We start from the raw sequence: 22,703 nt of genomic DNA, 5'->3' as shown, positions 1-22,703 counted from the left end.
CTTGTCAAGTAATAACTCAGTGTTACAAAGAAAACAGCTGCTATATCAACCTCTTTAGCTAAAGTCTACCATAGCATGGGATCATCGCCATATTTATTTATCTCTTTTTCAAGCTAAAATATCAATATCACATCTGTCAGTTGGCGAGCAAAAATTGACATTCATATGTATGACATAAGGCACATTTAACTATCACATGTAAGTTGGCACCTAACAAGTCTATCCATTCTATTACAGTTCCTGCTCCCCATTCCCAGTATTTTCTCTCTCTCTCAAAAGGATTGACTCGAAAACGAATAGTATATTCTTGATCTAGTAAAAAGTTTTTTAATGTGTTTTGCAATCTTAATTTTCTGTACCTAATTACTATACCGAAAAGAAACCTTTGAACAAACAATATTCTTATGTATGTATTATCTCTATGGTAAGTAAAGATATTTAGGGTCTTTATCTCTCTTTTGCTTTCATGATACCTTTTGGCTGCTTAGCCTTTATAGTCAACACTTCTATACAATATATTACACTAGAGATTATTGCCAAAGTGTGTTTAATATATATATTATTGTAAATAGCTTTATGTATTGAATCCTATAAAATTTACTTATTTCTGATGGTACTGATCCATAATACTTAGGTTTATAAACTACCAACTGATATAAGCCATTCGTATCAGTGGAATTGCCATTTTATGAAAATATTATAAAGTATCGAAGCTTTAACTATCATAGACCAGGTGAGAAAGAGAAAGAGATAGAGAATATGATGATAATAAGGATGTATTTGAAACTGAACGATGAAAATATGATTAGAGAAATAAAATAAAGGTAACAAAAAAATTTACAGATAATATGTGAATGTGAAAGGGAGCTCTTTTCTTCTTCTTTTTTTCAAAAAGAAGGAAAGAAACAAGGGACTAAAGGAGAGAATAAGGAAGAGATAAATAATTAACCCCAGACGTCTTCATTGTATTGGCGAGACTGAATGAGTTTCTGGATGAACTTGTCTGCTTCTTCTTCATCTTTAGCAGCGCCAAAACTAATAGCCATGGAACGGAAGGTTGTACGAACATCGCGGCTCATGGCACCACTACCGCAAATATAGACAACTGCCGGCTTCTTGCTCTTGTCAAGAGGAACCATCATACGCCAGATTTCATTTGCATTGGCAAGTACTTGGTGTTGGACATACTTACGGGCCGAAGGAGGGATCTGTCTAGAGTAAGCCACATGGAGGCCAGAGATGACACCTTCCTTGACATACTCGTCAAATTCATCGCCATAGATACGATCCTGGTCCTCACGACGGCAGCCAAAGAATACCAAGCACTCGCCTACTGGGCCAGAGGCGTGCTTGTGCTGGTAGGCACGTTCCTGAAGGAAACCACGGAAGGGTGCGATACCAGTTCCAGCTGAGATCATGATTATAGGAGTTTCGGCATCAGGAGGCATTTCAAAAACACCTTTGGATGACTTGAAATTCGCGCGGAGAACCGCCTTGGACTCGCCGGGAACCTGGTGAGCCAAGAAAGAAGATGCCAAACCAGGATAGTGCTTGCCATTGACAACATCGTCAACTACACCTACAGCCAAGTGAGCCTCCTTGGGGAACAGGTGGGGAGAAGAGGCAATAGAGTAGCGACGGGGCTGCATAACACCGACGGCTGCCATAAACTGTCCAATTTCAATCTTCTGGACCTGAGGGAAACCCCTCTGGAGGTCAAGGAGGGTACGATACTTCTTGGTGAACTCAGGGTACTGATCCTTGTTGTTGACATCGGGCATGGTCAGGCTGTCAAACACCTTGGCAGTCTCGGGTGCAATTTTGTGGAGCTGGGCAGCAAAGTAGCCGAGTATTCGGCGAGAAGGAGGAGACAGGAGATCGGCATAGCATGTCAGAGCGTTGCGGATGGTGCAAGTACCCTTGATAGTTGCAGCCAATGAACGAGGAGAGAGTCCGACAATCGAAGACTGATCAATCTCAAACACAGAGTCAAGGATCATTCCGAAGCCAAGTGCAACAGCCTCGACAATATCGGGATCGTTCTCGGGCATTACTTCGAGATGGTCACCGGGAAGGTAGAGCAGATCATTGTCACCGACTGGGTTAAGCTTAGAGACATCAATACGAATATCTCTGGTGCTTCTACCAGAATCACCCTGCTGGAGTTCCTTGTTCTCGATTACAATAGCATTATGTGTACCATTGCGGTTGTTGAAACCAAGCTCCCATTTTTCGGTGTCTTTTGGTGAGACGTAGTGAACAACAGCCGCCTGAGTAGCCTCATTATTTACACTGGAAGATGGAACAATCGAGGTGTCTTTTGAAATAGCCAGGCCATAATGACTCAGAGTGTGAGACCAGAAATGAGCAGACCTAAAAAATTATATATATATATAACACATACATACATACATAATTGTGTTAGCTTTGATGTTTTGTAGTGATTAAATTCAAGAAACTTACCATTCATTAAAGTCAGAATCAATGTCACCATCAGTGTCTCCCTTCCCAGAAATGAAGAACCGGTCAGCACCAAGATCATCAAGACGGCTGTCGACCTTGATAGGGAAGTGCTGGTATGTACGCCAGTTCTTGTTACCGATACCGAATACAGCGTACTGAAGTCCATGCAAAATCTTTTCGTTGCCCTGGGTATCAGATTTGTCGAGGAATTTGTCGAACTTCTCAGCATTGTCGGGGGGCATACCATTGTAAGTGGCTGTACAGACAACGACCAATTCGCGGTCCTCATTTACTCCAGTAGGGCCTTCGTATCTACCTGCCTTTAGAACCTTCCACTTGTCCATGTCAGTCAGAGTAATGTTCTTGAAACCGAATTGGCGGGCTTGGTTTGAGAGAACGGATGCATAATCCTGAGAAGTGCCGGTCTGTGTTCCGTACAGGAATGTAATTGGAGGTAACTTGAGCGTGGCCATCTCAATGGACTGACTCAGCTTGGGCATCTTTTTTGCAAGTCCAGTGGATTCTTTGGGTTTGTAAGCCTCGGGATTGATAGAAGATTCGGGGAAGTCGGTACGGTCATGGATTGTCATAAACAAGTCTACAGGCTTGGTTGTAGGCTGCTTAGGATCATACTTGACAGGAGGACCATCTGATATATACATATAGGCACAGAGAAAGAAAGATGAAAATATTAGAATTATTATGAATGCATACCAATAAACACACTTTTTTTTTGAAAAAAAAATACCATAACAGAATTTGAAACGGTTTAAGAGCATGGCGATAACAGTCTTGGCTTCCTGGAGAGCAAAAGCCATGCCGATGCATGCACGAGGACCAGTGCTGAAGGGTAGCCATGCAGCCTTTGAACGCTTCTGTTCTTCTTCAGGAGTCCAACGTTCGGGATCGAATCTGTATGGATCGGGATAGACCTTGGGGTTCATGTGAAGACCATAGAGTTGAACAGATACAGAAGTACCAGCCTCGATTTTGTACCCACCAGGGATAATGCAATCCTGCTGACAGTACTTTCCTAGAGCACGCACAGGGGGGTGCATACGAAGGGTTTCCTTGAGACACATGTGGATATATTTAAGTTTGCTGATTTGTTCAGAGCAAGGCAGGTCTGTATGTGTGATGCCAACATTTGCGATCTCCTGAAGAATCTTGGCTTCGATATCAGGCTGGCGAGAGATTTCGTAGAGGAACCAGGCAAGAGTGTTGGCTGTGGTATCGTGGCCGGCGATCAAGAAAGTAACGACCTGGTCACGGATGTTTTCGTCAGAAAGACCCTGATGATGCTCGTCGCGGGCGTTCAACATGAATCCCAGGAGATCCTTTTCGATATCATTGGCATCCTTGCTCTGCTTGCGTTCCTTGATAACCTCGTCAACGATGGTATGCATGAGTTTTACTTCACGGTCATAGCGACGGTTCATTTCGAGAGGAAGGCTCTTGATAAATTGAGCCTGAAGGAAACGAGCTATACTCTGCTTAAGACAATAGGCCATAGCTTCAATAAAAGGATGTGGGGGTGCTTCACGTTTTTCGAGAAGCCCAAATTCATAGCCGAAACCGATCTTGCCAATGGTCTCGAAAGTGAGGTTTGTAGTCCAGTGGAGGATGTCTACTTTCTCGTCTGGTTTGTATTGTTCAAAGATACGGATCGTATCCTGGGCAATGATGCCCATTTCTTTTTGATAAACCTTGGATCCAAATAAAAAATATATATATATCATTAATCATTGGTCTTTCTGTCTTGAGAACATACTAAACTGTAGATTTCCTTTCTAAAAAGATATATATAAATTTGTACCTTGATAGCACGAGGACTGAATGCGGGCATGAGCAACTTGTGAGCCAGCTTCCAGTCGGGATCACTAGTATCGGTTGTAAATAAACCTTGTCCCGCAAAAAGTTTGATTTCCTTCAGAGCGGCCTTGATTTTTTTGGTAAAGTATTCGTTTTCTTTGACAAAAAGTTCGGCGACCTCTGGGTCGCAGGTTGCTATAACTCTATTTCCTATGATATTGACATCGACTACGGGACCATATTTTTCGAAGAAACGAAGAAATGCAGCGTTCCTGGAGAAACAAAAGAAAAAAATATCAGTAAAACTCCAACCTTATTCGCAAAAAAAAGGGATGCTTTATATATGTCTGTGGCTATTTACATGTCTGGCATCATTTCATAAAGATTTCCTATGTAAGGCAGCTTGGTAGGACCAGGAATTACAGTTTTTATTGTATCTTTGGGATTCAGGTATACGACTTTTTGACTGCGAATTTTGTCGATTTCATTTAAAGGATTCCCCTCCATATCTTCAAGGACGATATCAGCAGTCGGACCAACAAGATGAAGTTTTTCGGCTGCAAGATTACGAACAGTTTCCACACTGGCACCGTTTCCTATCTGTATTATATATCCATCTTCTTCAAGATCATTTGCACCTTTTATGGCCACGATTATTGATGTTGTATTGACCACCATATTATTTATCAAGGAGATGTATTTGTTTGTTTTTTTTTGAGTTTTTTGTTGCAAAAAAAAATAGTTTTGTAAAGTAGAATAAGATGCAGAAAATTTGGTCTCCATCGAGTTACTTATACCCTTTCTTGACTCCGAGTTTGGAGAATGTTCTTTAGCCAATTACGTGTGATGCCTAATGCGTTAAGTTCTGTCATGGTTTATAACCCGACAAAGGCAGGAAATATCGTAATTGGAATTGAGAGTAAGACTCCTGCAATAACTTGGACATATATTCCTTCCGTTTCCTTTCAGTGACAGCGAAAGAAGATTGATCGAAATGAAAAATTGTAACACAAGTCCAAAGTGTCAGTCTGACAATGAAAAACAAAAAATTATATACATATCTTACTCCGGTGGTTTTTCCGGATTGTGTACGAGTTGCACAAAAAAATGATCGAATCTAATTCCCCATGATTCAAAAAATTAGAAAGCTTTCCAGTAATATTTAAGGTAAATGGTCCTTATATGCTTGTTATAAAGGTATAAAGAATGTGATGCTAACTATCTGAATATTGTTTGATTATTTTACATATAGATATATGACATATTATGATTAAACAAGAAAGAAAGCTAGAAAACCTGTATAAGAATCAATTTTTATATCGTAACACAGGGGTCAGTTTGAGATTCCATCTTATGGCTTGTGGTTGATGTACTTTGATCATCTCAACATGGTGAGCCAAAGTACCCAGCTTTATTTGGTACGCACATTATGGTTGATTGAATCATATAGATTTGGTCTGTAATATTATATTAAGATCAATTAAGCAATATATTTCATTATCAAATTTGATTCTACTTCACAGAATACAACGGTTAATTTAGAATATTTGATATCATCTACACAATAAAGTCAAACCAGGGTGTATATGGTAAACATCGGTAGTATTTATAATTAATTTACTCTAATTTATTTATAGGAAGATCATATAATATTTTATTGTATTTAAAAGCAAATGGAAGATGATGAAAAACCATATAGACCCATTATCGACTATGGTTTAGATGTATGAGAGATTCAGTATCGTTTATTACAAATATCAAAGGTAAAATAGGCAATGACTCTTACGTGGGAATTTTACTATTGTACTGAGCAACTACGTGAAACGTAAATAGATAAACAAGCTTATTAGCTCTTTCAGCTTCTTTTGTATTCCATAGTGGGGGTTCTATAGCTCTTGTTTGATATACATGTTATTATTAACCTTCTGTTAGCCTATACCAAATAACCGTATGCACCTATATTTTAAAATCTTATTATTTTCAGAACTCGGGAATTATTCTATGCAGCTCAACAAAACAAAAAGAAAACTATTATTCTTATAGGGTAAGATCAAGAATGATGTGTACTGGATGTTTATACCATCATAATAAAAGATATATATATATATATTATTGTTCTCTGACCTAACCGCCTCGATTCGATCATTCGGTATATGGTTCAGCCTTTATTGATACTGTTCGTACTGCATAAATACACACACATATATATATAAAGCGGTTATATCTGGTCATGATTAATTGTCCTTACTTGGAAATCTCGCGAGTTTGGTTATTTTCTGGATGTGATTTCAGTGTGGCAAAATGCTGGGCTCTATTTTGGTGTTACGAACCCAAGATTGGGTTTTAAGGAAATAGCAAATAATAGGTAACCACCTACACTCAAGAAATCTTTTGGTATTTGTGAATATCAAGGCCCCTCCCCTGTTCTTTTTTAATTTATATAATTTCAGCCAAGGTCTATGTTTACAGTAATATTTTATAGCCAATTGATGCTTTTTCTTTGGAATATAAAGAACAAATTAATATCTTATTTTCTCTCAAATTGTACATTCAGTAATTTTGCCGGCTGTTCATCCGCAAATCAAACACCATACGACAGAAATGAGACCTTATCTCTGTAATAATACTTGCAGAAAGGTACCTCCATTCCAATAAAAAAATACAAGGACTTAAAAACAGATAGTCATTATAAATCATAAATGCTAAATCCAATCCATAGACTTATACACATACACATACATAACCATTATTTTTAAAGAATAATATATATACACTCGAGTGTAATAGGTCATTAGACGGTCACAGATTTTTTGATTTTTTGATTTTTTTATGCATTATCAAAATACTCTTTTCTTTGTAAAACCACTAAAAACTCTTAAACAAATAAAACAAAAGCACAAAATGACTCCACCAACTTCTAGCATCACAAAACCCAAAAGACAAGAGTTAGATGCGTTCATTAGGGGCCGAATTATAGGTCAATGGGAGAAGGACGCTACATATGGAGAAATCTCTAAAGCCCTTGACATTCCGAAGAGCACTGTTGGAAATGTAGTGAAAGCCTTCAGAGATAAAGGTGTTTCCAAGCCCTTGACACGTCTAGGAAGGGAACCAAAGGTTACAAAGAGAACACAATCTGCGATGGTGCGCTCATTTCGTAGTGAGCCATTCGTGTCAATTGCGGCTCAGCATCAGAGATTAGTCGATGTGGGAATCTCCATCTGCATGACTACATTCCGTAAGAACATGGAACTTCTTGGCTTTAGTTCTCACTCAGCAGCTCGCAAGCCAGGGTTGACCGAGAAACAGAAGGAAAACAGGCTGAAATGGTGCCTTGACAAAGTGAATTGGACTGTTGAGCAGTGGAAGTCAGTTGTCTGGTCAGACGAGTCCAGATTCATGGTAGTTGGCAATGATGGAAGAGTCAGAGTCATCAGAAAGACTGGCGAGAGGTTTGACAAGAACCATATTGTCCAAACATACAAGTTTGGTAAGGGTTCCGTCATGATTTGGGGTTGTTTCTGGGGTGGGGGTCTTGGCCCCTTGGTAACATTGAAAGGAAACATCGATCAAGACAAGTACATCGACTGTTTGGCTCAGTACTTTCTTCCCTGGTACGAGGAACTGTCCAGGGATAATAACAAACAGTTTTTGTTCCAAGAGGATGGTGCACCATGCCACACGGGCACTTATGCCACATGGTATAAAAAAGAGAGGTGTCTAATAGATAGCTTTGATTTTTGGCCTGCCCAGAGCCCAGATCTTAATCCTATCGAGCATATTTGGGCTCATCTTGCGAGGAAACTTCGCAAGAATAGAGCACAAGTAACCAATGTGGAAGAACTTGAAGCGGTAATCCACAAGACATGGTTGGAGATACCACTTCAAGTTCTGGAAACTTTGGTAGCCAGCATGCCAGATAGGCTTAAAGAAGTAATCGAGAGAGGTGGTGACACAACTCATTACCAGAGCTCATACCTTTTCTCTTAAATATATATATAATAAACTATGTTTTCTCTAAGTTTTGCTTTATTCTGAGCACATTTTATTATCAACATTATTGAAAAGAAAATATCGTCCATAATATGCTTGAAAAATAATTTTGAAAATTAGAAGACCGCCCAATGACCTATTACACTCGAGTGTATATATATATATATATATTAGCTAGGCCTATTTTTCTTTGTTTTGTTCTGAGAAATCATATACCCAAATATGACGCCCAGTTGTTGCATTTGGAATACTTCAATGGCGTTATAAGGTCCCTGATAAAAGGATCTTTCAAAGAGGTCGATATAAATTATTATCCAAATCAAATATGTTTGATTTATCATCATTAGATCAGCTTTAAAAGGTACTTTGGGTATTATAACCAAAACTGTCAACAACCACTAATATACAGGGCAACTAGATATATCTCTAAACCTATACACACCATTGCTAAAAGAAACCCTTAAAGACTTAACTCGATTCGCCTCGAGATATCTTCAAAACACAACAGAGTCTCAAGATACTTATTACTCCAGAATTACATAGCATAAATATCACATAGCTATTGTCGTATTCTGTTGCTGTTGTTTTTAAAGTATGTGATATACATAAAATATGTAATGGTATATCATTGGATTAATATAAAGAAAGATAGACTAAAGAGGTAGAATATATTAATTAGACCATAAGTCTTCAAAGAAAATACTCTGCCATCCATTCAATCAGAAACATCTTTTTCATTATGACTGAAAATGGTGGGTTTGGTTCGCTATAGAGTCGAGTATTCTTTTCTCCACTGATATCCCACACAGTAATGTATTCAAAGTTTCTGTCTGCAATCTCCACTTTGACTTCAATCTTGTCCAGACCAAAGCGGATTTTCATGATCATTGTCTCTGGATTATCCTTTTTAGCATCAAGTTTAAACCTGGTGTTAAAAATGGCTACCAATTCAATATCTTTGGCAGTAGGAAACTCGGGAATCTGATCATCATCATTATCATCGTATGTATACAAAGCTGTCAATTTAAATTATATATTTTCATTAGTTTGTTTATGTCCCATGTTCACACACACACAGAGTACTGATTTAAATCTTACATATAATTGGAAGTGTATTGTGTTTCCAAATCATTGACTTGGTAACCCAAGTATCTTCTTTAACTGGTTCACCTTTACGGATATACACATGGAATTTGTCTTTCTCAGATTCGGTGTCTTTCTTAGACCTGTCATCTGGTGAGCATATTTTAATACCATATGTACGACGTAGGATACGCTGAGCAATCGGGCGTGGACTCGCACAAAACAAAGCAGCTCCTTCTATTACAGCCATATGTCCGTTTCCAATAACCTTGAACTCATTGATTCGGTCACCAAAAGTATCCTTGATCCGTCTTTGAAGATATGGTGACCTTCCGAATCCTCCAGTAATGAACATGGCGTCTACATTTCTGTCTCCTATCTGCGCAAACTGTTTCTTCATCATCTCTAGAACTTGAGTTACTACTGGATCAAACACATTTATGCGAATCTCATCTAGCGGTATACCATCAAAGGTATTTGAACCAAAATCAACCGAATCATATGTCGTTTTTGGAGAGTTAAGCATAGGACATTCTTTCATGGCATCGGTAATATCAAAATATGGCTATATGTATATATGTATATGTATATAAAGATAAAATAGAGAATAACATTTAAATATTATCATCATAGGATTGGACCAGGAAACAGTTGCTTTATTTTATTCAACGTACTGTTTTTACTATTACTATCATTATTTACCTTTAGATAATCTCCAAATGCGGTGATTTTATAGTCTTGGGCGTGTATCGCTTTGCCTTGTCCTTGTAATACGCCTTTAAAACGAAAGTCCAGATAAACGGATCCACATGAACTACCGGCTCCTACAGTGACTTCTTTTAAGCCGTTCATTCCCGGTGAATCGTCTTTTTCAAATGTCGCAAGATCTACGGTTCCACCACCAGCATCGCATACCATATAAAGGCTACCATTAGTCAGTATGATTCCAGGAGACATATGTTCGGCATACAGAGCAGCTGCCACAACTTCATCAATAATCAATAGTCTTTCTGGCTTATCGTATTTTGTGATAAAGCCAGCTATAATAGCAGCTTCTCTCATAATATTCTTGGATTTTTCAGACCACATAGTTGGAGCTGCCATACAGTATCTGTATCGGGAACTGTCAGTACATGTGGGGAACATCTTGGGTGTTGATTTATGAGCATCTTTACGGATTACTCTTAGATAGTCAGAGATGACTAAAGAAAAAAGCACACACACAATGTTATATGGTTATATCGATTTATATACATATTAATCTAGTTAGTTTTAATGAAACCTTTTCTTTCTTTCTCTTATTTGACTTTACGTTTTAATAGAGTCGTATTGTATGGCATTTCTGGAAGATCTTTTTTGGCGGGACCGTCTATCCAAAGTTTAATTTCGCTCGCATAATTTCCAAAGAAGCTTGTCGCAACTGATTGATAGTCTGCCTCTCTTCCATGATAATATTTATTTGAAAAAATTCTATACTGTAACGTTGATGGTTCCTTCTCATCTTTAGGTCTATAATTATATAAATTTCCATATACGAATACACAAGTAATTCAAGAAAGAAAATAATAGAGTATTAGGTTATAGATTAAATTTATGTATATTTTGGATATAAGAGGATCAATTATTTTAGATTATTAATATTAATACTTCTTTACTAACTAACTAAATAAATAAATAAAAATATTATTATGAAAATACAAAGCTAGATAGATAATCGATATCTTACGTATACTTGTGATAAAAAATCGAATCAGACCCAGAATCATAATCATATGTATAATCAGGATTAGGCTCAAGACCATTCAGGTTCAATATCTTGAAACCCGAAGCAGTGGTTCCAAAGTCTAATATTATCAAGGTATTTAATATGTGTTTAATATGTATATAAATTTTCATAGACGAATAAAACACAAAAGAGATATTTACCTATAACAATGGCAATATCATAGGTCTTTAAGGTACTCGACATTATTGATACTATGTATTTGGTCGCCTTTCTTTATTATTATTAAAAAAGACTATTATTTTATTTGAAGGTGAAGAAAAGGAAAAAGAACAAGCTTATCGAATGGGGCTCAAGATGATATTTTATAGCTTATATTTTTTTACTCGGGATTTCATCTGATATTGTCGTACGAGAAAAAAAGGGAAGAAACTTAAAATTCATTGCGGGGCCACTCTGTCTAATGATGGAAAGTATGTTGTTACTTTTTTTTTCTCATCAAGTCTTTGCAACACATACTATTTATAGTGTTGACTACAGAAATTATAGACATGTATTATAGTGCAAATCTAGTGTAAATGAGATCCTGTTATATAGCAGTGAAAACACTTCACGGAAAAAAGAAGAATGGAATGTAATGTAATATCAAGATCAAGGTAAAGAGGAGCGCCTAAAGTCACTCATAATAAAAGTAATTCTCGTTAATTTTAGTCTAAGATTTGTAGAGATAAATGGGCTTAGAATACAGCTTGTACCCAAAAAAAAATATTACACAAACCTATGACTATAACACACGCATTAATTGTACATGAATCTAACAATAACCGCAGTCTTCTGGTATAGGTATACACTCCGACGATAAAATATTGTCACTTCCCCATAAGTATACCTCTTTTTAGAGCACACCATATTTCTTTTCCTTTTGCAGAACCTTTTCTTAAAACTAAATCACTCATGTCATCAAGAAATAAAAGAATCAGAAGTCCTTCAAAAAGATGTGAAATGTCAGAGTTTGAGCGTGGTGACATTATTTGGCTATATAAAACCAAAAATACCCCAACTGAGATTGCAAACCACATGGGTATCCCTAGAACGACAATCAACACCACTATCAAACGTTGGGAAGAAACTGGTATTGCAAAACCAAAGACCAGGCCTGGGAGACCTAAGAAACTTAGTGTCACGGATGTTACAAGCCTTTTCTTGAGCGTGAGGCGTAACTCTTTTGAGAGTTATGCATATCATCAAAGGAATATGGCAGCTGCAGGTGTCATCATCTGTAGAGACACAGTTATCCGATACCTTAAGGCCAAAGGCTTTGGTTCTTACACCTCTGTTTCTAAGCCAAACTTAACCCGTGAACAGAAGAAGAATCGGTTGCGTTGGGCCAAAGCTAGAGCCAGCTTTGGGATTGAGGACTGGAGTAGGGTGGTGTGGTCAGATGAGTCGAGGTTTATGCTGAAGGGCAATGATTCTGACCCAGCCGTGATTTGTAAGCGAGGGGAGAGACACCAGGAACGTCATACACTAACAACAGAGAAGTATGGAAAGGGTTCCGTGATGGTGTGGGGTTGTTTCTGGGCTGGTGGTCTTGAACCGTTATCGTTTCTCGAAGTGTCAGTAGACCAAGACGCATATGTCAATTGTTTGTCTCAGGACTTCAATCCCTGGTATAAGAAATTAAATATTGAACAGGACACTATGTTTACATTCCAAGAAGATGGCGCTAGTTGCCATACTGGGACTTATACGACGTGGTGGAAAAACCGTTGGGAAATTAAACGTTTTGACTACTGGTCATCACAAAGTCCAGATTTGAACCCCATCGAGCACGTCTGGCATGCCCTAAAATTCAATGTTCAAGAGAGAAAGGCCTCCATAAACAATGTTGAAGAGCTCAAGGCTTGCATTCTTCAGGAGTGGGAGAGACTTGACCCAGAACTTCTTTGTACTCTTGTAGCAAGTATGCCGGATATAGTCCAAGCAGTTATAAAAGCTTGTGGTGACCACACCACATACTAAACCCTATCTTATTTTTTATTTCTATAATACATATACTTATATCTATAGTAAAACGAAGTTTCACTTTATTCAGTCGGGTTTTTTAGAAGATATAATGTAAAGAAGTGGATATGTAGTTTATTCGGGACTAGAAATCAAGGAATCTGACTGTGATCTATTCGGCACGAGCATGTAGGCAAACTGGTTTTTGTTGCCTTGGGTGAAAATGGGTTCTTTGGTTCACTCCATCCTTTCATTCTATTTTTTTTACTGAGATCCCACACAGCGAAATATTCAAGATCTTTTCCAGAGATCTCCACTTTGAATTCAATATCGTCTAGACCAAAGCGCATTTGGATAACCATTACCTCTTCAGTGTTTTTTATACCATAAAGTTTAAATTTGGTATTAAAAATAGCTACTAGGCCAATATCTTTTTCAGCAGGATACTCGGGAACTGGGTCATTGCCATTGTATTCACACAAAGCTGTCAAGTTAAATAATATTTTTTTAACATTTTTTTTCATACACATACTTACACACACAGAGAGAGAGACTATTAGTTTAAAGCTTACATATAATTGGAGGTATGCTTTCTTTCCAAACCATAGATTTGGTAACCCAGAAATCCTCCCTAACTGATTCACCTTTACGGATGTGCACATGGAATTTGTCCTTCTCGGACTTCATGTCTTTATCAGACTTGTCATGTATTGAGCATAGTTTGACGCCGTATGTTTGACGTAAGGTATGTTGAGTGGGTGTGTATTGGTTACAGCCAAACAAAAGTGTCCCACTCAAAACTGCTGACTTTTCGTTTTCAGTGATCTTGAAGTAGTTGACTCGGCTTCTGAAAGTATCAATTATTCGGGTTTTAAGATATGGAGACTGTCCAAATCCTCCAGTAATGAACATGACATCCAGGGTTATGTCACCCAGCTGTTTAAACTGTTTCTCGATTGTATCAAGCACTTTGTTCACTACGGGATCAAACACTTTTATCCTAATCTCATCCGCCGTGAAGATCTCATAATCGCTAATTTCTCGCAATACATCATCGGGGACTTTTGTGCCGTACGAGGACTCGGCTTCTATCAGTTCCTGTGTAGAATAGACATTAGATAAGTCCATCGAGTGTTTGGTAGCCCAGATTTTTTTGTAAACCCGACCATAATGATAGCAATCATTATCGATATAGTTGAATGAATCTCCATAAAGATGACCATCACCACAAAATTTTTTCTGTAGAATAAAATAAAATAAAATATTGCTTTTTGTTAAAATTTACGATAATCTTCAATGCTATGTTGAATCAAATGTATATACTACCTTTAATTCGTTTTTAAAGTAGTCTAAAGCAGGCTGGATGTACACTTCGCTGTACTTGAGAGATCTAGAAACTTTCTCTCTCACTAGGTTTTCAAACCGAGTATCCAAAAGAGTGGATCCACATGTACTACTAATTCCAGGGGATACTTCTTTTAAACCGCTTGCTCCTGATGAATCGTCTTTTTTAAATGTAGCAATATCCACAGTTCCACCGCCAGCATCACAGACCATATAGATGTTACCGTGTATAAGGTTCAGTTCAGAAGATGCACTCTCAACACCGAGAGCAGCTGCCACGGCTTCATCAACAATTGATAGTTTTTCAGATTCGTCGTGTTTTGTAAATAAACCACCCAGTATAGCAGCCTCTCTGATAATATCCTTTGATTCTTTGGACCATATGGTTGGAGCAGCAATGAAAATTTTGTAGTTGAACTTAGAGTTACCCTCGAAGTACTTTGCGGGCACTTGTGTGCGGATATGCTCGAATGTTCTTCTCAAATAATCTCCAATGACTGAAATACAATATTAAATATAACTCGTTTATACTTGTATAAATCTGGCTTCATTTTGTTCAGTTTTTTATTTATTTATTTATTTATCTTTCATTCTTACTTTGCGCTGGTTTCATATTTTGTGGTAAAGGCGGGAGGTCTTTTCTGCTGTTGCTGTTCAACAAAAGTTTGATTTTTGGCACATAATATCCACTGACAGGATTTCTGTTGAATTCATTATCGGCTGAGTGCCCACAAAGAAACTTTTGGGAGGTTGTTATTGATCCTGTTGAATATTTAAACGAGGGTATGCTGTATTGTACACTATGGGGACTATTTTGTACTTCAAATTGTGATAGTGGGTTTATGCAATTCCAATAGAACCCCCCAATACCACTACTGAAAGGTTTATTTTCTTCTATTAGTGGTGTTCTATCCATTCCCGTAAAAATACTATAGAAAATTGATGACGGCTCGATATTTGTTATTAAATGAGGCATAGAACTATTCACCCAGAATATAAATACAGTAAGTTTCTGCTATTAAAATTGGATCTTCTTATAATATTAAAGATAGTGAAACTGTGCAAATTGAAATTATGTAGTTTATATCTTACTCAGGAGAGATACTATTAGGAACGCTTTCACCATTCAAGAATTGAAGTGAATAGCCAGAAAAAGACGTTCCAATAGCTAATAAACATATTTATTTAAGGATGATTTTAATGACAATTATCTGCAGGAGGATGACAAGCCTTTGCTATTGGTTTTTGGCTTACCTAGGGCGATTGCAAGATCGTATTCACCCGAACCGTTTGTCATTATTAAAATGTGGGTTTGACTATGACTATAAAGAGTGTGTGAGAGAGAGAGAGTAGAATAAGCTGCAAAAGAAAAATACCTGCTTCCATTTTTGCTTTATGTTATGTCTATTTTCAGGGAGAGTTTCCGAATATTGTCGCACTAAAACTTAAATTCATATCTAAAGGCTAAAAATTTATTGGCCTTCCTCTCATTGTATAATTTCTACAGCACATAAGGATTAACACTATTATCGATGATGGCTCTCACGGTAGTTTATAATCGACACTTGACGGCTAGGGTCAAGCTCAAGAAATAAAACAAAATCTCGTAAAGAATACAAGTTAGAGCAGCTTGTAGACTACTCCTATTTTATCTGAAACTCTTTTCATAAAACTGCTAGATCTGTATTAAAGGATGAGCAGAAGTGTTACTCCCGATACAAATAAATGCACAAGCCGAGAATAATTGTATGGATCAGCTTATGTTCTACAAGTTCAAGCCATGCATTTTTTTCCCCTGTTCCTGTCTGCTGACACGTAAGGTCTTGTAAAGCCAAAGAGGATATTTTTTTTCACTTAAATTATTGAATTTTACCATTCAATTAGATATAATTCATGATAGTATTGAGACTAAAGTTATGAAAGTTTGTCATATTTTACTGAAACCATTCTCAAGGTGTTTATCGGTCTTTTAATGGGTAGAGCAAAGCTTGGATTCATAAAGCAACGCACTTAGTCTACAAGCGAGCCTGGGCTTGTTAAATTATTGATGCTGTGACACTTGAGGTGTGCCCAATTGGTTGCAAAACCAATCATCATTTTTAAAAAGTGTAAAAACGCAAACAAACATTATATAAATGTAAATAGTTCAAAGAAGAAGAAGCAAATCAGATTTTTATCATTGAATTTAAAAAGGAGGCAACCTTTCTTTTTTTTTTGGAATCGAGATTACATGTACTGGATTCCTAATGATCTTGCGAATGGTATTTCTTTTTGCTCACAATACAAATTAAACTTAAAGATATGCCAAAATTCTTGGATTTCCCGAATGCGTCATACTTTCTTTCTTTCTGACATCTGAATGCAATTACAACAAAAAATCTGTTAACAATTAGAATCCAAGAAACACTGCATTCATCATAATAAATCAGTCCAAAAGCACGTAAAAAACATTAAGCAACTTCTTTCATGTAAGAAAAAAAAAGTTGGAAATGTCATTGAATCATTGTCTACCGTCATTTGTAACATGTACAATGCTGATTTACAACGATCAAGATTATGTATGAGAAATTAGGTTTTACAAGTAGTAGTGTTTTCACATTTTATCTGTCTACACACATACTATTTAATGATATTAAGATGACTACTTCATAAGAATCTTCCACTATCGTTCAACTTTAAGACCTTAAGTTTTACTGCTTCAATAATTATTATGTAAATTATTATTATTCTCATTCACAAAATTCCAGGAGGTCTCTTTTTGTTTTATGAGTTTAAGAGACCCCACTACACAGATACCCAATTGACGAATAGTACCAGCCTTTTATTTATATAATACAAGTTTGTCTTCCGTCTCTTTCTCTTTACAACATCAGCGAAATCAAATTAAAATTGATTAAGCAAAAATTAACCTTTTTCTTTTGTTTAGAAAAAAAAAATGAATGAATTTACTGGCGAGCAGCAATTTCCTTGGCAGCCAAAGCAGCGCGCTTGGCCATCTTGGCCTGAGACTTGGGACCGTTGATTCCTCCACCCCAGACACGTCTGTGCTCCTCCCACTTGTCACCAAAGTTGGTCTTGACGGCAGAGATGAGGTTAGCGAAATCAGCCTTGTCAGCCTCCTTAAGGTCGGTGAAAGCAAGAGCAGTGGCGGTCTTCTTGTGGACGACGGTACCGAGACGTGCCTTACCCTTGACGATGCAGTAAGGGATACCCATCTTGCGGCAGAGGGCGGGCAAGTAGAGGACGAGCTCAATGGGGTCAACATCGTCGGCAATGACGACGAGCTGGGCCTTCTTGGCCTCGATCAAGGCGACAATGTGGTTGATACCGTACTTGACAACAACGGGCTTGTCGGTCTTGGCGACCTCCTTCTTCTCAGCCTTGGCAGCAGCAGCGGCGCGGAGACGGTCCTTCTTCTCGGCCTTGGTCTCAGGTCTGTACTTGTTAGCCAACTTGAAGAGCTGGGTGGCAGTGTTCTTGTCCAAAACCTGGGTGAACTGGTTCAGAGCCGGGGGGACCTTGAGACGCTGGTAGATGATCTTCTTCTGACGCTGAAGACGAACATATGCGGGCCACTTGACAAAGCGAGAGACATCACGCTTGGGCTGGATATCCTGACCTATAAGTTATTATATTTGTTAATGATTTGTTTAGGAGATATATATATACAAAACATACCAATGCCAAAGTTCTTGGGACGCTTCTCAATCAAGGGGTTGACGGGAGACTTGGAGGAAGTCTTTCCCTTGACGGGGTAAGGAGCAGGGGCGACCTTCTTGCCAACGGATTTCTTTGCGGGAGGCTGTCATTGAGTGTATGGATTGATCAGATTCAAATTTATAATGAAAATCCACAACTCTGATCAAAAACACTCTAGCAGTTGCCAGATTCAAACCCCAATTTTCTTTCAAAAAAGTGATTATCCAACTGAACAACTCAGCCCAAAGAAAGAAAGAGAGAAAGAGGTTGAAGTATTTGATAAACAGCAATAAGACCCAATTTTTTTTCTTTTTCTTCTGGTCTCAATCTCTTGCTTTCTTTCTTTATGCGCCTTCCCACCACGGAATGGATTATCACGGCCATCTTTAGATCTTTAGAGTAATAGAAGAACAACACAAAAGAAACGACGAAAAGAACAACGAATCTGGGATGACCGTGACAAAACCAAGGCTTGTTCCATGAGGGAGACGGAATACAGCATGCTCCAGATTGGATATTGATGCATCCCAGGCGTACGGGCAATGATACAAGTATCATTACGAGCTAGAAACCGAAGACGTGTTTCCTTGCGATCAGTATATTTTATTTAGAAACTTACCATAATGAGGATGGATGGATGTGTAAAAGAGAAAGAGGAAACGGATGGATGGAGAAGCTTCAGGTTTTGCTCTTCAAATCTAATAGCCCTGTCCAATCATATTGTCTGAAAGAGTCGGCAGCCAATTCTTTTATTCCATTCCATGTTTTAATTTATTTATTTTTGGTATATAAATAAATTAGAATAAAAATAAAAGTTGCGTGTAAAAAGTTTGTGCGTGTAGATTATTGAAGGTATATGAAAATGAATTTTTCTTTTGTACCTAAGATCTTTAATTGTACTGAAATATTACTAATAGATTTACTATAAATAAAATAAGAGAAAAAAAAAGAGAGCTATTATACATACAAATTTAAAGACTAATACAAGGCTACTAGATGCGTACCACAATCAGTGAAGATTTAAATCAAGCAGTTTCATTCAGCCTAAAGGTGTAAAGAAAAATAGAGAATTAGGAGTGATAGGTGGCATTCATAGTAACCAAAAATAAGTTAAAGTAATAATCAAAGCCAAATACAAAAAAAAAAGTTTTCCATATGCGTTTCCATGGTGATAAAAATAAAAGTATATATCCGAAAATAAAAGTAGACTGCAAGGTAGTGTCAAGGGAAGAAAGAATTTAAATGTGTACAAAGCATCGAGGATGTACAAAGTAACAGTAAGAATAATATTAAAAGCTTTAAGGATAAATTTGAAAAGTACCTGTATCTGTAGAATACAATCTATCATATAGTCTCTATTCAATTTTTCTTTCTTTCGCCTTCTATAGTGTGAGTGTATATCAGTAATTTCATTAGTGTAAGAAGGCCTATTTATTAATCAACCAACCAATGATCAATTTTTCTTTACTATTGTTTCTTTGCTTTTGATACGCTTAAGGACAGAATTCCTTATGTTGTAAATGAGTATTGACTACTGCTGTAATTGAGAATAAGTCTGAAGGAAATAATATAAGGCCTCAGCTATTCCAGTCAAAGGTGTCTACCGATTACTTTATTATTTAACACACAGGTTTAGCATGCATGATAGTGATTATATTTCATATGATGATATCACCATAATATGGGATACATCAGTGGATTATTATAAGCATAATTATAACTCATAAACACATTTACTTTCGATGTTAATACTTCATTGGGACTACACACATTTATATAATTAATCATACATTAATTATCCCAAGATCACGTTGCTCTGATTAAGGCTCAGATAGGATCGATTACCTGACCCCAGTCATATAATTTTCCCAATCCAAAACAATATAAATAGCAGTAGTAGTTCAGTGTAGGAACCTCGTCAAACTTTGATACAAAATCTTTCTCAATAAACAAAACCTACACAAGTTCTCACGAATCTTCGTTCCTAATTTCAAATCTTGAATTCTTCCTCTTAAAAACTTCTTCAACTTCAACCACCACAACACCTTATTTTAACTTTCGATTTTATATATATTTCAAAGTAGGATCATATCACTTTACAACAAAGGACCGAGAGAAATCCTGATTATAATAGAGATTCAGGTATTGTATTGATATTAACATTGAAACATATCCAAAAAGAAAACAATTGAGAAAATATATACACAGGGGTTTCAATTTGATTTTTATCATGCAAATTCTTACCTTGATATTTACAGAAATAGACAACCTACACTATACTACACTATACTACACTAAACTATGCACTATGAAATATACGCTAGATCAATGTAAGATTAAGCAAGACTTTGTCAAGTAAATAGCAGAAAAAAATTGTTTATTTTGAAACAGAATGATGAAAATATGATCATGAGAGATATATAAAGAAAGAAAAGAGGTAATGAATTTGTACAAAAAAAATGTGTGTGAATGAGATAGGAAGGGGGTAAGAGTTTTTCTTTTTTTTTCTTTTTTCTTTTTCTTCTAGCAGGAAACTATGTGTATATCTATTGTTTGTTTATTTAACCCCAGACATCCTCGTTGTACTGGTGATCTTGCATAAGCTTCTGGATGAACTTGTCTGCTTCTTCTTCGTCCTTAGCAGCGCCGAAACTGATGGCCATAGAACGGAATGTGGCACGGACATCACGGCTCATGGCACCACTACCGCAAATGTACACAACTGCGGGCTTCTTGGTCTCGTCGGCAGGGACCAACAGACGCCAGATCTCATTTGCATTGGCAAGCACTTGGTGCTGGACATACTTGCGGTTTGAAGGAGGGATCTGTCGAGAGTAAGCCACATGGAGGCCAGAGATGACACCTTCCTTGACATACTCGTCAAATTCATCGCCATAGATACGATCCTGGTCCTCACGACGGCAGCCAAAGAATACCAAGCATTCGCCTACTGGGCCAGAGGCGTGCTTGTACTGGTAGGCACGTTCCTGAAGGAAACCACGGAAGGGGGAGATACCAGTACCGGCTGAGATCATGATCATAGGAGTCTCGGCATCGGCAGGCATTTCAAAGACACCCTTGGATGACTTGAACTTGGCCCGAAGCACGGTCTTGGACTCACCGGGAATCTGGTGAGCCAAGAAGGAAGAAGCCAAACCAGGATAGTGCTTGCCATTGACAACATCGTCAACTACACCGACAGCCAAGTGAGCCTCCTTGGGGAACATGTGAGGAGAAGAGGCAATAGAGTAGCGACGGGGCTGCATAACACCGACGGCTGCCATAAACTGTCCAATTTCAATCTTCTGGACCTGAGGGAAACCTTTCTGGAGATCAAGAAGAGTGCGGTACTTCTTGATGAACTCGGGGTACTGATCCTTGTTGTTGACATCGGGCATGGTCAGGCTGTCAAATACCTCGGCAGTCTCGGGTGCAATCTTGTGGAGCTGGGCAGCAAAGTAGCCGAGGATGCGGCGGGAAGGAGGAGACAGGAGATCGGCGTAACATGTCAGAGCATTGCGGATGGTGCAAGGACCCTTGATGGTTGCAGCCAATGAACGAGGAGAGAGGCCGACAATCGAAGACTGATCAATCTCGAACACAGAGTCAAGGACCATTCCGAAGCCAAGTGCAACAGCCTCGACAGTCTCGGGATCGTTCTCGGGCATGACTTCAAGATGGTCACCAGGAAGGTAGAGCAGATCATTGTCACCAACTGACTCGAGCTTAGTGACATCAATGCGGATATCTCTGGTGCTTCTGCCAGAATCACCCTGCTGGAGTTCCTTGTTCTCGATTACAATAGCATTATGTGTACCATTGCGGTTGTTGAAACCAAGATCCCACTTTTCAGTGTCGCTGGGGGAGATGTAGTGAACAACAGCAGCCTGACTGGCTTCCTTGTTTGTGCTAGAAGAGGGAACAACCGAGATGTCCTTGGAGATAACCAGTCCATAGTGGCTCAAAGTGTGAGACCAGAAATGAGCAGACCTAAAATTATTAAACGCAAGATTATGTTAGTTATAATGCATTTTGTGTGTGTACAAATGACAATACTACTACTACTAATAATAAAAACTTACCAGTCATTGAAATCTGAATCAATGTCACCATCAGTGTCGCCCTTTCCGGAAAGGAAGAATCTTTCGGCACCAAGGTCATCAAGACGGCTGTCAACCTTGATAGGGAAGTACTGGTATGTACGCCAGTTCTTGTTACCGATACCGAATACAGCGTACTGAAGTCCATGCAAAAGTCGCTCGTTGCCTTGGGCATCAGATTTGTCGAGGAATTTGTCGAATCTCTCAGCATTATCGGGGGGCATACCGTTGTAAGTGGCTGTGCAGACAACAACCAATTCGCGGTCCTCATTTACTCCAGTAGGGCCTTCATATTTTCCGGAATCCAAGACCTTCCACTTGTCCATGTCAGTCAAAGTGACATCCTTGAAGCCGAACTGGCGGGCTTGGTTGGAGAGAACGGAAGCATAATCCTGGGAAGTACCGGTCTGAGATCCGTACAAGAAGGTAATTGGAGGCAACTTGACAGAAGCCATCTCGATGGATCGATCCAACTTGGGCAT

The 22,703-nt window shown here is 38.2% G+C and overlaps 9 protein-coding genes across 9 annotated transcripts; 1 reads left to right on the top strand and 8 right to left on the bottom strand.

The window, feature by feature from the left end:
• Positions 1-950: 950 nt before the first annotated feature.
• Positions 951-1,649, bottom strand: PHYBLDRAFT_92828 (hypothetical protein; the record flags this gene model as incomplete). Its single annotated transcript, XM_018443803.1, has 1 exon — positions 951-1,649. A coding segment is annotated over one exon (699 nt), but the record flags the coding sequence as incomplete, so codon positions are not given.
• Positions 1,650-2,498: 849 nt separating this feature from the next.
• On the bottom strand, positions 2,499-2,756 carry PHYBLDRAFT_94832 (hypothetical protein; the record flags this gene model as incomplete). Its single annotated transcript, XM_018443867.1, has 1 exon — positions 2,499-2,756. A coding segment is annotated over one exon (258 nt), but the record flags the coding sequence as incomplete, so codon positions are not given.
• Positions 2,757-3,005: 249 nt separating this feature from the next.
• On the bottom strand, positions 3,006-4,782 carry PHYBLDRAFT_114449 (CYP5205 protein; the record flags this gene model as incomplete). Its single annotated transcript, XM_018428394.1, has 4 exons — positions 3,006-3,112; positions 3,212-4,169; positions 4,280-4,547; positions 4,637-4,782. Coding segments are annotated over 4 exons (1,479 nt in total), but the record flags the coding sequence as incomplete, so codon positions are not given.
• Positions 4,783-7,176: 2,394 nt separating this feature from the next.
• PHYBLDRAFT_170562 (Homeodomain-like DNA binding domain-containing transcription factor) lies at positions 7,177-8,811 on the top strand (the record flags this gene model as incomplete). Its single annotated transcript, XM_018436375.1, has 2 exons — positions 7,177-7,513; positions 8,723-8,811. 2 exons carry the CDS (start codon positions 7,177-7,179, stop codon positions 8,809-8,811), a joined length of 426 nt encoding a protein of 141 aa, XP_018289225.1.
• A 104-nt stretch (positions 8,812-8,915) lies between these two features.
• PHYBLDRAFT_182158 (hypothetical protein) lies at positions 8,916-11,342 on the bottom strand. The gene is made up of 6 exons (XM_018438579.1): positions 11,278-11,342; positions 11,078-11,195; positions 10,664-10,860; positions 10,054-10,553; positions 9,367-9,916; positions 8,916-9,284 (listed from the first exon to the last, which is right to left on the bottom strand). Exons 1-6 carry the CDS (start codon positions 11,318-11,320, stop codon positions 8,959-8,961), a joined length of 1,734 nt encoding a protein of 577 aa, XP_018289224.1. The 5' UTR covers positions 11,321-11,342; the 3' UTR covers positions 8,916-8,958.
• A 1,888-nt stretch (positions 11,343-13,230) lies between these two features.
• Positions 13,231-15,719, bottom strand: PHYBLDRAFT_170560 (hypothetical protein; the record flags this gene model as incomplete). Its single annotated transcript, XM_018436374.1, has 6 exons — positions 13,231-13,562; positions 13,651-14,317; positions 14,405-14,919; positions 15,020-15,351; positions 15,515-15,590; positions 15,677-15,719. The coding sequence occupies 6 exons, from the start codon at positions 15,717-15,719 to the stop codon at positions 13,231-13,233; spliced, it is 1,965 nt and encodes a 654-aa protein (XP_018289223.1).
• A 1,503-nt stretch (positions 15,720-17,222) lies between these two features.
• PHYBLDRAFT_126006 (hypothetical protein) lies at positions 17,223-18,775 on the bottom strand. The gene is made up of 3 exons (XM_018429070.1): positions 18,741-18,775; positions 18,101-18,224; positions 17,223-18,041 (listed from the first exon to the last, which is right to left on the bottom strand). The coding sequence occupies exons 1-3, from the start codon at positions 18,741-18,743 to the stop codon at positions 17,368-17,370; spliced, it is 801 nt and encodes a 266-aa protein (XP_018289222.1). The 5' UTR covers positions 18,744-18,775; the 3' UTR covers positions 17,223-17,367.
• Positions 18,776-20,682: 1,907 nt separating this feature from the next.
• On the bottom strand, positions 20,683-21,387 carry PHYBLDRAFT_114614 (hypothetical protein; the record flags this gene model as incomplete). The annotated part of the gene is made up of 1 exon (XM_018428405.1): positions 20,683-21,387. The coding sequence occupies one exon, from the start codon at positions 21,385-21,387 to the stop codon at positions 20,683-20,685; it is 705 nt and encodes a 234-aa protein (XP_018289221.1).
• An 812-nt stretch (positions 21,388-22,199) lies between these two features.
• On the bottom strand, positions 22,200-22,676 carry PHYBLDRAFT_114694 (hypothetical protein; the record flags this gene model as incomplete). Its single annotated transcript, XM_018428408.1, has 1 exon — positions 22,200-22,676. The coding sequence occupies one exon, from the start codon at positions 22,674-22,676 to the stop codon at positions 22,200-22,202; it is 477 nt and encodes a 158-aa protein (XP_018289220.1).
• Positions 22,677-22,703: the final 27 nt, after the last annotated feature.

The sequence above is a fragment of the Phycomyces blakesleeanus genome, assembly GCF_001638985.1.
Source record: "Phycomyces blakesleeanus NRRL 1555(-) unplaced genomic scaffold PHYBLscaffold_16, whole genome shotgun sequence".
NCBI lineage: Eukaryota > Fungi > Mucoromycota > Mucoromycetes > Mucorales > Phycomycetaceae > Phycomyces > Phycomyces blakesleeanus.
Note: the sequence above shows the minus strand (reverse complement) of the source record. Positions and strands in the feature narration are given on the sequence as shown.